The sequence below is a fragment of the Lithobates pipiens genome, unplaced genomic scaffold, assembly GCF_037356315.1.
Source record: "Lithobates pipiens isolate NorthernLeopardFrog02 unplaced genomic scaffold, aLitPip1_a1.2 Scaffold_10, whole genome shotgun sequence".
Lineage (NCBI taxonomy): Eukaryota > Metazoa > Chordata > Amphibia > Anura > Ranidae > Lithobates > Lithobates pipiens.
Genome location: NW_027507686.1, coordinates 21,996,778 through 22,009,299, shown reverse-complemented (window position 1 = coordinate 22,009,299; position 12,522 = coordinate 21,996,778). Strand labels below are relative to the sequence as shown.

Below are 12,522 nucleotides of genomic sequence, written 5' to 3'. Positions count from 1 at the left end.
CAGGTGCATGTGTTTTCAATGACAGTTATTGATTCTCCACCAGAGAATAATTGGTGAAAATCACATTCACTTTATAAATAAACCCTTAGAGGTCTACATATAAAAAAATATTGCTGTGCATATATTTCAAGCATTTGCACAGTCGGTACATAATTTGTCTGTTTATTTCGGATAATCATCATTGCCATCTAGTGGCCATAATGTGATAATTTCCTGAAATGCCTCAATCAGGAATATACTGCATTATGGCCACTGGATGGAGCTGACAATCATAAAAAAATAAACCTTTTATACACATTACATTGATTGTGGGGGGGGGGGGGGGGGCGGATTTACTAAAACTGGTGCACACAAAATCTGGTGTAGCTGTGCATAGTAACCAATCGGCTTCTAACTTCAGCTTGTTCAATTAAGCTCTGACAATAAGCCCTGAACACGGCTGAACTCACGCGATTTCAAAGCCGCATTTCAGTCCGAACTTCGGAGGCGACTTGAAAGACATCTGTGTGGGGGATGGATTTTGAAATCGCCTCCGAAGTAGTGCAGGAACTACTTTTTGAAATCGGTAGGGCGCCACAAAGCTATCGTTGCGCTGATTGGGATGCTCCTATTGCCAGCAATAAGCTCTGGTTTGACGTGCGATTTGACCTGTCAAATCGCATGTTAAATCGCACTGATGTGACATTGCTTCGCCATTGTAGCCATAAGGGGCGCGCACGCGAGTGTCCGGCGGTTGCGGTCCCCGCCGGGCTCCCGCGATCGGTCGGGGCACACGGAGAACCGGGATCTGTGTGTGTGTAAACACATAGTTTCCGGTTCTCTGAGGGGAGAAGTGACTGATCGTCTGTTCATACAGAGTATGAACAGCGATCTGTCATCTCCCCTACACAGTCCCCTCCCCCCTTCAGTTAGAATCACCTCCCAGGGAACACAACCCCTTGATCGCCCCCTAGTGTTAACCCCTTCCCTGCCAGTGACATTTTTACAGTAATCAGTGCATTTATATAGCACTGATCGCTGTATAAATGCCAATGGTCCCAAAAATGTGTCAAAATTGTCTGGCGTATACTCCATAATGTCGCAGTCCCGATAAAAATCGCAGATCGCTGACATTACTAGTAAAAAAAAAAAAAAAAATTCTAATAATAATGCCATAAAACAATACCTATTTTGTAGATAGTAACTTTTTTTTTAACTTTTGCTCATACCAATCAATATGCGCTTATTGCGATTTTTTTTTTTTTTTTTTTTTTTTTTTTTTTTTTTACCAAAAATATGTAGAATACATATCGGCCTAAACTGAGGAAAAAAAATAGTTTTTTTAATATATTTTTGGGGGATATTTATTATAGAAAAAAGTAAAAAATATTGTGATTTTTATTTTTTTTTTCTTCAAAATTGTTGCTCTTTTTTTGTTTATAGCGCAAAAAATAAAAATCACAGAGGTGAAAAAAAGAGAGCTCTATTTGTGGGAAAAAAATTAAATTTTGTTTGGGTGTAACGTCGCACGACCGTGCAATTGTCAGTTAAAGCGACGCAGTGCCAAATCGTAATAAGTGCTCTGGTCAGGAAGGGGGTAAAATCCTCTGGGGATGAAGCAGTTAATATACAATTTAAAGTGTTTTGTTAGATCATTTTAATAAGTGCAAAAAAAATAACAGTTGATCCTGCCAGAAATCCAGTGAACTAATAACTTCCTGTGCTTCCTACTTGTGCTGCACTTAGTTACAGCTATCTCTGTTTACTACAAAACACCTCCCCCTCGATTATGGAGAAGAGAAGAGCGTTGTTCTGTAGTCCTGTCCTAGGGTGACGACACTGCTCATCTATAGATAGCATGACAACGCTCACTCGCTGTACTCTAAGATAGGAAGTGTGACTGATACTTTCCATATATACAGTTTGTTGTCTTTTGTCCTCATCAGGGAAACCCACCATGAGAAATGCAATGTAGCCATCACTGAAGTGGCTGCAGGAGATCAGAAGCTCTGAAATGCAACCAAGAATATAAAAAAAGTGTTTTGTTAAAAATAAAAATTGCAGTTGTTGATAGTACAGTTAATACAAATTAAATTAATTTATTACAAACTTGCATAACAATTCCCTCAGTGGAAGTACATGGACATTCTATCTGTGTGAATGGGGCACAAAAATGTCATTAAGACTATTTCCTGTGCTGAATGAATGTTTTTTTTATTGATTTTAAAATGAAAACATACAGAATTTGGCCACTAGATGGCACCAAGTATCCTAAGAACTTAGCGCCATCTGGTGGCCAATGAAGTATTTTACTATTTGAAATCATTGGAATACATTCCTCCGACACAGTAAATGGCCTAGTAGCAATCCTTTTCTTTTTCACCCATTTGCACCGATTGAATGTACATGCAGTCTCCAGGATGAATAGCTCTGCAATTTTTAAAAATAAATACACCCCTTATAGTTTACATTAGCTTTAAAGTTGGTGAAAGTGACACTAAATAAACAGGTGACATTCAGGAATGACATGATGTGTTGATGGAACCATCCTGTTAATCTTGTGTCACTGCCGTAGCCTCTGTGACTTGCCGGACTGGTTGCAATGAAAGTCCTGGAACTGGCTGGTGTTTACATTGTGTGTTTGTGGCAACTGAGCTACGTGCCACTATGGAATACCGTCTGATAATGGGGAGGTACGAGAATGTATCGGCTGTTTGGTTCTAACGAAAAGTGCAGAGATTGCCATCGGTCAACAGGCAACAGAGTTTGTTGACTTTTTGAGTAGGCCACTGCTTGAAAGCAAAACTCCAGGCAAATATCACACCCTTTAGTACAGATAGGCTTTCTTTGAAAAGAAGAAATGGCTGAATACAGCTAGTATAACTGCCTGAAAGTATATTTATATTCTCTGCTTACAATCCCCTAAACACCAGTAATCAAACTGAGAGTGAGAGAGGTTCTGCACCAGTGGTTCCCAATCACTGGGTCATGGCTTGCTGCCAGGCTGTGGCCTCCCTTCTCCCACCTGTTCGGCTAGCTGAAGATCCCCTAACCTACCACAGTACACCCCAGCTCTCATAGTGCTTCCAACCTCCCATCATTTCTCACAGTGCCCCTCATCTCCCCACAGTGCCCCTGGGCCCCCAGAGAGCCCTCAACCCCCATAGTGCCCCCAATCCTCCTACTGTACCACCCGGCCTATTGGAGAGCCTCCAGCCCCCCTAATGCTTCCAACTTCTCAAAGTGCCTCCTAGCCCAAGCAGTGCCCCCCAGTCTACATTGCCTCTCAATCCCCTACAATCCCCCTAGGTCCACTGACAGCTATTAGCCGCCACAGTGTTCCCCATCCTCCCATAGTGACATAATGCCTCCACTGAGTCTCCCAAGCTCCATCAGTGTCCCACAGTGCCTACTAGCCAGGCAGCACCCTCCAGTCTTGTACAGTGCCCCTCAACCTCCCCCCACAGTGCCCTTAGGCTCACTGACAATCCTCAGCTGCCATACTGTTTTCTAACCCCCCATAATGCCTCCACAGAGCCTCCAAACCCCCAGCAGTGTCCCACAGTGCCTATTAGCCCAAGCAGTGCCCTCCAGTCTCCTACAGTGTCTCTCTACCCCCCACACTCCCCTTAGGCCTACTGACAGCCCTCAGCCACCACAGTATTTCCCAAACTCCCATATTGCCATTTTGTCTCCACAGTACCTTCCAACATCCAGCCATGCCTACTAGTCCAAGCAGTGTCCTCCAGTCTTGTACAGTGTCTCTTAAACCCCAACAGTGCCCCTAGGCCCTCTGCCACCCCTTTAGTCTCTGCAGTGTTCCCCAAACTCCCATAGTGTCATAATGCCTCCACAGTGCTTCCCAACGCCCCAGCAGTGTCCTACGATGACTACTAGCTCAAGCAGTGCCCTTCAGTCTCCTACAGTGTCCCTAGAAAGCCTTCAGCCTCCTGGAGAGACCCCTGCCCTTCTACAAATCTCAAAATCTCATCCTTGATGGAGGAGGGGACACACCTGCCTCTAGGGGTGTGGGGGCAAAAGGGTCTGTAACTAATATACTATTAGTACATCAGTAAACCTATTTTTCCTTATGCAAGCAGTGAAAGTGCCTGAATTTTTCTTGGTATCTATACAGCAAAGCTCAGAGGACGGAAGGAGAAGCAGCTCAAGAAGTCAACCAGCTGTGTTGCAGTGTATGGAGAATACTGACAGGAGGAGAGAGCCGAGTGACCGAGAGATGAGCTCACCTGTCTGCTGCTTCTCCTTTTACTGCTTAGTCACGGGCTTAACATTGACAATCAATGTTAACATCATTAACATCAAGATGATCTTTTTCCTGTGTATACCTAAATGATCTATACATCCCCTTTAAAAGCATGTATTTCAATAAAAAAAGTATATTTTCTGTACTGTTTTTAATATTTTGCTATTCAGACGTGACAAGTTTACTACAATCTCCTTTCCTTCTCTTCCAGGAGTTCTTAGCTACCTGAAGGAAACCTTCACACACACCCCAAGCTATGACATGAGTCCAGCCATGTTGGGTGCCCTCATTAAAATGCTGCTGGCAGAAGCTCACGAGTGTCACTTCGAGCAGACGATCCTGTCCGGGGTCCAGAACGAATTCTGCACTTTGGCTAAGGTGGCGCAAGAGGCGGCAAAGGTATTTTTCTGAATATGAAAAATATAGGGGTGTATAAATAAAAAAATAAAAATAAATACATAGCTGTTTGTTCATCAAAAATGCATATATATTCGTTCCATGTGAATGTGGCAATATCGAATGTTCTGAGGCTATAGTCTGAAGTTTGTGTGAATGTAGAAAATACTGCATTATGGCCACTAGATGGCACTGATGAACATGCCTATTTCCTATGAGTCAACGCCATCTAGTGGCCATAATGCAGTATTTTACAGCGAACATAGCCTGAGAATGTTCAATTTATCCCCAGTTGCACAGAATCAATTCAGTTATGTTCGACTCTTGGCAACCCCGTGGGCCAGCTCTCTTCTCATTTTCTGATCTGGTACAGCTTTTTTTTTTTTTAGGTGTTTCATGTCCTGGCTGGTATTTGTGTTTATGGTGTCCAACCATCAGGTTATTTAGCAATTTGCTCCCAAAAGTTTGAATAGCTGGGCAGGTTCGCAATAAATAAAAAAGGGTACCCGTTTCACCTAGGAATCGGGGACACATGGTGCTGTGGTTTAAGCGGTATATATAGAGATTTGTAGCCGAGTTAGATAAGCATTGTGTATAATATACAGTTGCATCAAGCGGTCAGAAAGCCTAGGTGAGACCAGATTAGTGCCTTCCAGTACTTCATCCTATTCTGTTTTCTCTAGGGACCCAACATCTGCTTCCCAACGAGATTTGGCTCTATCAGCTACACGAATGGCAGTAGGGATGCGTAGGGCATTGTACAACGCTGATATCAATTTTTTGGGTTCTGAGCCAGTAATGATGTCTAGCAGGGGCAAAGCTTGTAGGGTGGGGATAGTCTCTGGAAATTGAGCCTGTAGGGCAGCCTTTCTCAACCTTTTAACCCTAGAGGAACCCCAAAAATCATTTTCAGGTCTCGAGGAACCCTTACTAAAACCAATATATCAGGGGTCAATAGGAACAATGCCCCTTAACTGGTGGCTAGTACGAAGAATGTCTCACTTGAAGTGGTGCTCAGAATGCCACTCTTAAAGACAGTTAAAAAGAAGTTGAACTCTGTAGGCACCATCAAAAAGGTGGCTCATCAGCCACAGCTCAAGGAATCCCTAGCAACCTCTGGAGGAACCCCAGAGTTCCACGGAACCCTGGTTGAGAATGGCTGCTGTAGGGCAAGGCGGAGCTGCAAATATCTAAATAACATGTACCGTAATTAGGAAGCTCAAGTTCTCTTTTCACAGATTGGAAGGGCCTCAGGAGTATAAGTGTGAGAATCTGATGTAGGTATAGGGGTCTAGGGGTATACTCCCATAGAAATCTAAAGGTCACTATCTGGTATAGAAGGAAAGTTCCTGCAGTTGAGGGTTATGCCATAGGAGGATGTGTCTTCCTTTCTCCAATCTTTACTCTAATTTTTGATTCTTCAAGCTCCATGTTCCTCATGATCATTTAGGGGGTTGAACCTTGGCACACTCTTGAGTTGGCAACACCAGCTCTTGTAGGGTTCTTCATAGCTTGTTGTGATTGACACAGTCCTAATGAATAAAGCGTATGTGGACTGTCTTTTGAACTCCTGAACGCATTCAATCTTCTTACCATCAGTTGCTGTTTTGATGTCTCCATTCCATGCAGTGGTCATGATCTTGGTCTATTTTAATGTTCAAGAAGAGGCCAAACTTCTTGCTTTCTTTGATCCTTTTGATCCGTTGTCTCAGGCTGTCTTTGGTTTCTGAGAAGAGGGTTGGGTTGAGACCTCAATATATCAAAGATTATGGATGTTCCTTTCTCCAGTCCTTACTCCAGTTTCTGATTCTACAAGGTTCCCCATGATCATTTCTGCATATAAGTTGGACAAGAAAGGGGAAAGAATGCACCCCCTCTCTATCTTGACCCAGTGGCGTAACTAGAACCTTCAGGGCCCCGATGCAAGAAACCATGAAGGGCCCCCCTGAACCCCAGCCAGGGCCCTTCCCTCCGAGTCCGACGGTGGAAATCCAGGGCGTGGTCACAGGTATGACCTTTGTGAGCCCTGTAGTTCCACCACTGGCATCAGTAGTTTTTTATTTATTTATTTTTTTAAAATTTTTAGGTGCCCCATTGGGGGACTGTCCCTAGGCAGGATGGGGTCCCCGTCCCCAGAAGAGATGAGGTCCTTTTCTCCAGGGCAGATGAAGTTACTGCCCCCAGGTGAGAAGGGGTCCCTGTCCCCAGGGGAGATGGGGGTCCCTGTCCCCACGTGAGAAGGGGCCCCTGTCCCCAGGGGGAGATGGAGGGGGTAAGTAATGGTGTGTGGGGGATGGGGTCCTCTCACTCACCATGACCAAGCTGCAGGCCGCGCACTCATCCATGTTGGCCTGGGCTCCATCCAGTGTGCTGGACAGGTGATCAGCATATCTCCCAGAAAGACCTTTCATCATCTGTGTACGACGGGGGAGGAGGGGGGCTGGCATACAAGCCTGCAGTGTCCTCCAGGGAGCCGGCTCTCATAGGGCTGCACTGCATCTGTGTGGGGGGGGGGGGACTCTGGCTGGGGAGAACAGACATCGGGACTGAGCGGCAATGTATGGAGCAGGAGAGGGGTACTCTGAGGAGACAGCCGAGGACACAGGTCATGTGGGGAGTGCACAACTAAAGAGCAGCCAGTGCGATAGTCGAGCATGGAGCTCTGCTAGTCACCCTCCACCTCCAGCCACCCGTGTGCATGGTGCACTGGTACCCCTAGCTGCCTATGCTGTTGCCGGCCATATGTAGAGGGGGCTGCATGGGCCCCCTGCAGCAGAGGGCCCAGTTGCGGTCGCGACTGCTGCACCCCCTATAGTTACGCTCCTGTCTTGACCCAATTAGTGTCTTATCAATTAACCAAATGTCTAATAATAAATCGGTGATGTTTCACACAATGGCTTCTTGGTTTTTGTACAGTGACTGTACCAACGTGATTAGATGTGTTGGCACCGCCATCTCTTGTGAGGTTCTCCATAGCTTGCTGTGACTGACGCAGTCAAAAACGTTCTAGTAGTCAATGAAGAATATGTGGCCGTCCTTTTATATTTACCTGAATCCCGCAGCCTGCCCTAGTCTTTGTTACACCCATATAGTCAATCCCCATAGACTTCTCCTCAAACATCTCTTGGAAATGTCGTTTTTATGGATCTGTAGGAAAATAAATGACGTAACGTTCTGACATTTCACAGTAACTAACACCTGAGTGTTGTAGGTGTGCACGTAGAAGGAATTATATCTCTAGTTATCAGTTAGTCATTTCCCGAATGGTTATTGCTTGTTGGAACTTTGTGTAATGGGAAATGAAAGTGCAACATTAGTGAAAACATGACTAAAAACTGCTAGATGACTTCAGGCCGGCCCCTTTTGTAGGTATAGCGATGTAAAACATTAAAAATAAGTGTCTATACTGTTTAAAATCTAGAAATACACTGGGGTTGATTTACTTAAACTGGAGAGTGCAAAATCTGGTGTAGTTGTGGATAGAAACCAATCAGCTTCCAGAGGTTTTTTTTTTTTTTTGTCAAAGCTTAATTGAACAAGCTGAAGTTAGAAACTGATTGGCTACCATGCACAGCTGCATCGGATTTTGCACTCTCCAGTTTTAGTAAATCAACTCCACTGTCTCACCCTGCTCTGCACATGCTCAGTTGCTCTGTATTTATAGGCACTGTGCCTGATTTGTAGAGGCTGATCTGTTGACGGCCTAAAGATTTACTGCTGCTCAGGGGCTCCGGGCTCCAGAAAAATGGCAGCCTCCAGCAAGAAGAAACAAGAGGCAAGTTACAGCACCCACTCGTTTTGGTAGCATAATTAATGTGGGATGTAAGCCTGGTTCACACTGCCGCGGCTTCAAAGTCGCGCAAGTTTGAATCTGACATCCCAGCGCAACTTCTCTGCGGCTTGCATACAGCTTCTTTAACAGAAGTCAATGCACGTTGTGCTGAAGTCACGTTAAAAGTAGTGCAGGAACCTTTTTCTAAGTCCGAGCGACTTGAGTCACACCAGTTAGAACAGTTCCATTACAGTTAATGTGGCGCCAGCGCGGCTTGTCATGCGACTTTGAACTCTCAAGTCACATGACAGGTTGCGACAGCGTGAACCAGGGCTAAAGAACATTATTTTTTTTTTTATCAAGTTGTTCTGGGTAAAGTTCCACTTTACGCTGCACAGATCAGAAATTCCTGGCAGTTCTTCTCAAACTGGACCCAAAGGTAAAAATAGCTTGCTCTTATCCTCTGTATTTCTTTTTAAAGAACCAATAAACTGTAAACGTTTTATGTAGAAGAATTGTTTTATAACCTTTAAAGATATAAAAGTCACACATTTTGTACAGCAATTGAAATGTTTGCCATTTTACCGTCCATCTTAAAGAGGAAGTAAACCCTGATGAGTTTACTTCCTCTTTCATTCCCTGCAAAGGCAAAGCATAATGGACTACTATGCATCGCATAGTAGCTCATTATGTGTCACTTACCTGACACAGGAGCCAGCGAAGTCACCGCTGTCCCCTGTAGTCCGGCGCATCCATCTTCTTGGTGGGGTCTCGCAGCTTCGCCGAATGACAGCATGCGCACGGGAGCGACACGCGCAGCAGCTCCGTCGTTGAGAATGCCGCGCTCAGTGCGCCTGCGCGCCGCTGTCTACGGCGCATGCGCCGTAGACAGCGGTGCCTGTTTTCGGGCAAATATCTCCTAAACCATATAGGTTTAGGAGATATTTCTTGGACCTACAGGTAAGCCTTAATCTAGGCTTACCTGTAGGTCAAAGTGGTTTGTAAGGGTTTACCACCACTTTAAGCTGTGAGCTGCTTATAAGCAGTACCAGGACCAGGGTCGTCCAGTGCCCAGGGCAAGGATCCAGGATTGCACCCCCCCCCCCCCCTCACTGTTAATACATGCCATAGAATGGGTGTACCACCTTGTTTCTGTTCTTTGCTCATCTGTGCCCAGGGCAGCCGTCCCTCCTGCCCTTCCCTTGTCCTGGCGCTGCTTATACATGCCGCTTGGCAACAATCATCTATCAAGTCAACTCTTTCCATAATGTCATCTGATGAAACTCTTTATGAACTCTCAGAAGTAATTTATATTTATTGTTTTATTTATTGCGAATAAAACAGCACAATACTTGTGATATGATTGATGCTCATGTATTTCTGCGTGTTTTGCCTGCAGGTCAGTGAGATTCACATGCAAGTGTACAACGCCATGAACCAGGCTCCCATCAAGGAGAACATGCCCTACTCCTGGTCCGTCATGGTGCAAGTAAAAGCCGAACATTATAAAGCACTGGCTCATTATTTTGTGGCGATTGTGCTCATCGAACATCAGTGTAAGTATTAACAGCACTAAAATTGTTTATAAAGGACAGTGCCATATCCCCGTAATAGTATCAAAAATAAAGAATATATAGTAAAAAGGAACATTTTTGAAGCACAACATCCTACATAAAAACACCATTTCTTTATTTAAAGTCAACTCTTGTAAAAAAAGTTTTCCATTTTGTTGCCCAACGAAAGCAAAAAACACCAAAATACAACATAGACATTATAACATTGATATGACATACCAAGACATTGTATCGTGGAATACTGATTTCTTGTAGCCCAACGCGTTTCTTGGACTTGATCCACTTCTTCAGGAGACATCAGTAAATATACACAAGACAATCTAAACAAATATAATTATAATTAATAGAAAGTTCAACATCCTGGTATAACTAAACTAGGGTGACCTCCTAAAGTGCTTTTGTTTTTTTTGTTTTTTTTACAAGTGTTGACTTTAAATAAAAGGAATTGTATTTTAATGTAAGATGTTGTGCCTCAAAAGTCAGATTTTACTATACAGTAAAACCTTAGATTGCAAGCATAATTCATTCCAGAAACATGCTTGTAATCCAATGCACTTGTATATTAAAGCGAATTTCCCCATAAGAAATAATGGAAACTCAAATGATTCGTTCCACAACCATTTTATTCATAAGTCCTTCAGTTTATAGTCCATATAAAAAAAGATTATAGGTTTTTACATAGTTAGTAAGGTTGAATAAATACACCAGTCCATCCAGTTCAACCTGAGTGTCTACAATTGTTCCTATCCCTGTACATTGCACACTCACATCGGTCCCTACCCTCGCGGAGTCTGATGTGAATAGCAATATGCAGTACTGCAGAATATGTTGATGCTATTTGAGTAAAATGCATAACATTTAGGGGTGTATTTATAAAAAAAAAACTTCCATAGCTATTTGTCTAGTCAAACTGCAGGTACATTTATTGTGTGCAAATGAGGACTAAATTAAAGGGATTGTAAAGGCAGAAGGATTTTTATCTTAATGCAATCTATGCATTAAGTTAAAAAGCCTTCTATGTGCAACTGCCCACCTCAGCTCTCCTAGTACTTACCTGAGCTCCATCTCTATGCTGTGATGTCCACGAGTCCCTCGGCAATCCCTTCTGATTGGCTAAGACACAACAGCAGCACCATTGGCTCCTGCTGCTGCCAATTAAAATCAGTCAGCCAGTCAGGAGAGAGGGGGGGTGCGGGGAAAGCCTTAACTCCGTGTCTGAATGGACACATGGAGCTGCAGCTCAGCTTGGGTGCCCCCCCATAGCAAGCTGCTTGCTGTGGGGGCACTCAGCAGGAGGGAGGGGCCAGTAGCGGCGAAGAGAGACCTAAGAAGAGGAGGATCTGGAGGAGGATCTGGGCTGTTCTCTGCAAATCCACTTCACAGAGGAGGTAAGTATAATATGTTTGGTATTTTTATTTTTTTAAAAAGAGACTTTACAATTACTTTAAATGTTAATTGCCTATTTTCTCTCCAGGTTGAATGCTATTCAGTCACACAGAATAGAGTGATTCAGGAAAATACATCATTATGGCCACTAGATGGAGCTGATGGTCATTGCAAATAAATAATTACTATGATCATCAACGCTATCTAGTCTTCTCAATTCCCTCTATTCTGTGTAAATAAATAGCATTCAACCTGGAGAGATAATAGTCTAATAGCTTTTGATTTTACCCCCATTCTTGCATAATGAATGTACATGCAGTTTCAGAGGTTGAATGGGTCTAAAACTATTTTGTAAATACTACCCTCGTTATACTAGTCAGTGGATTATTCACATGTTGTCACATAAAATACTGTATGATAATTGTCTTGCAGTATGTATCTGTATGACTGTAAGCTCCTCAAGGGCGGAGTCTGATGTCAAGAGCTCTCTACAGCACTGCAGAATAAATTGGCGTTACCTAATTTAAAATACCTCACTCTTCTTGTACTAGTCATTTGATTTTTCAGATGCTGTCATATAACCATATAATTCTTTGCTACAGTGGGCCGACACGATGATGAAGACAAACAGGAGAAGTCCTTGTCTCAGCTCTATGATCACATACCAGAAGGACTAACTGCCATGAATATACTTAAAGACAAACAACAGAGGACACAGATAGGTAAGCCAAAAACTCATGACCTGTTATGGGTTCCAGCTGAGCGCAGAGAAATATAAAGACACTACCCCCTTGCTCATGGGGCCCTCTAGCTGCAGGGCATTTTAATGCACCCTGGAGAACCAGATTGAGCATCCAGCCCTGCTGCCTGCAGCCTGCCAAAGTCTATAGCAGGCGGTGGCCGGATGGGGCTGAACGCTGTACAGGTTGTTACCCGCTGTTAGGACCCTATGCATTGCGGGACAAATGCCCAGAATGCAGAAGACCTTATCAATCTTCTTCTGCTCCTTCGTTGTCAATGACCTAAAAGGTGGACTAAACCTTTAAAAAATATCACTGAAGCTAAAACCCTAAGCAAAATGTCTAGCAAATAATTTATTATAAAGAACTCAATGGGGGTAACTCCACAGCCTATAGGCTCCTTTATACATA

At 43.7% G+C, this 12,522-nt stretch overlaps 1 protein-coding gene across 2 annotated transcripts in view; it reads left to right on the top strand.

Moving 5' to 3' along the window:
* RHPN2 (rhophilin Rho GTPase binding protein 2) overlaps positions 1-12,522 on the top strand; it is a 93,292-nt gene that overhangs the window by 65,173 nt on the left and 15,597 nt on the right. For both annotated transcript variants that reach the window (XR_013262369.1, XM_077452672.1), the window contains exons 8-10: positions 4,455-4,642; positions 9,811-9,967; positions 11,974-12,093. Coding sequence is in view for 1 of the 2 variants with exons in the window: in XM_077452672.1 (XP_077308798.1) it covers positions 4,455-4,642; positions 9,811-9,967; positions 11,974-12,093 (465 nt within the window). In the remaining variant the exon portion in view is untranslated. The remainder of the gene's footprint in view (positions 1-4,454; positions 4,643-9,810; positions 9,968-11,973; positions 12,094-12,522) is intronic.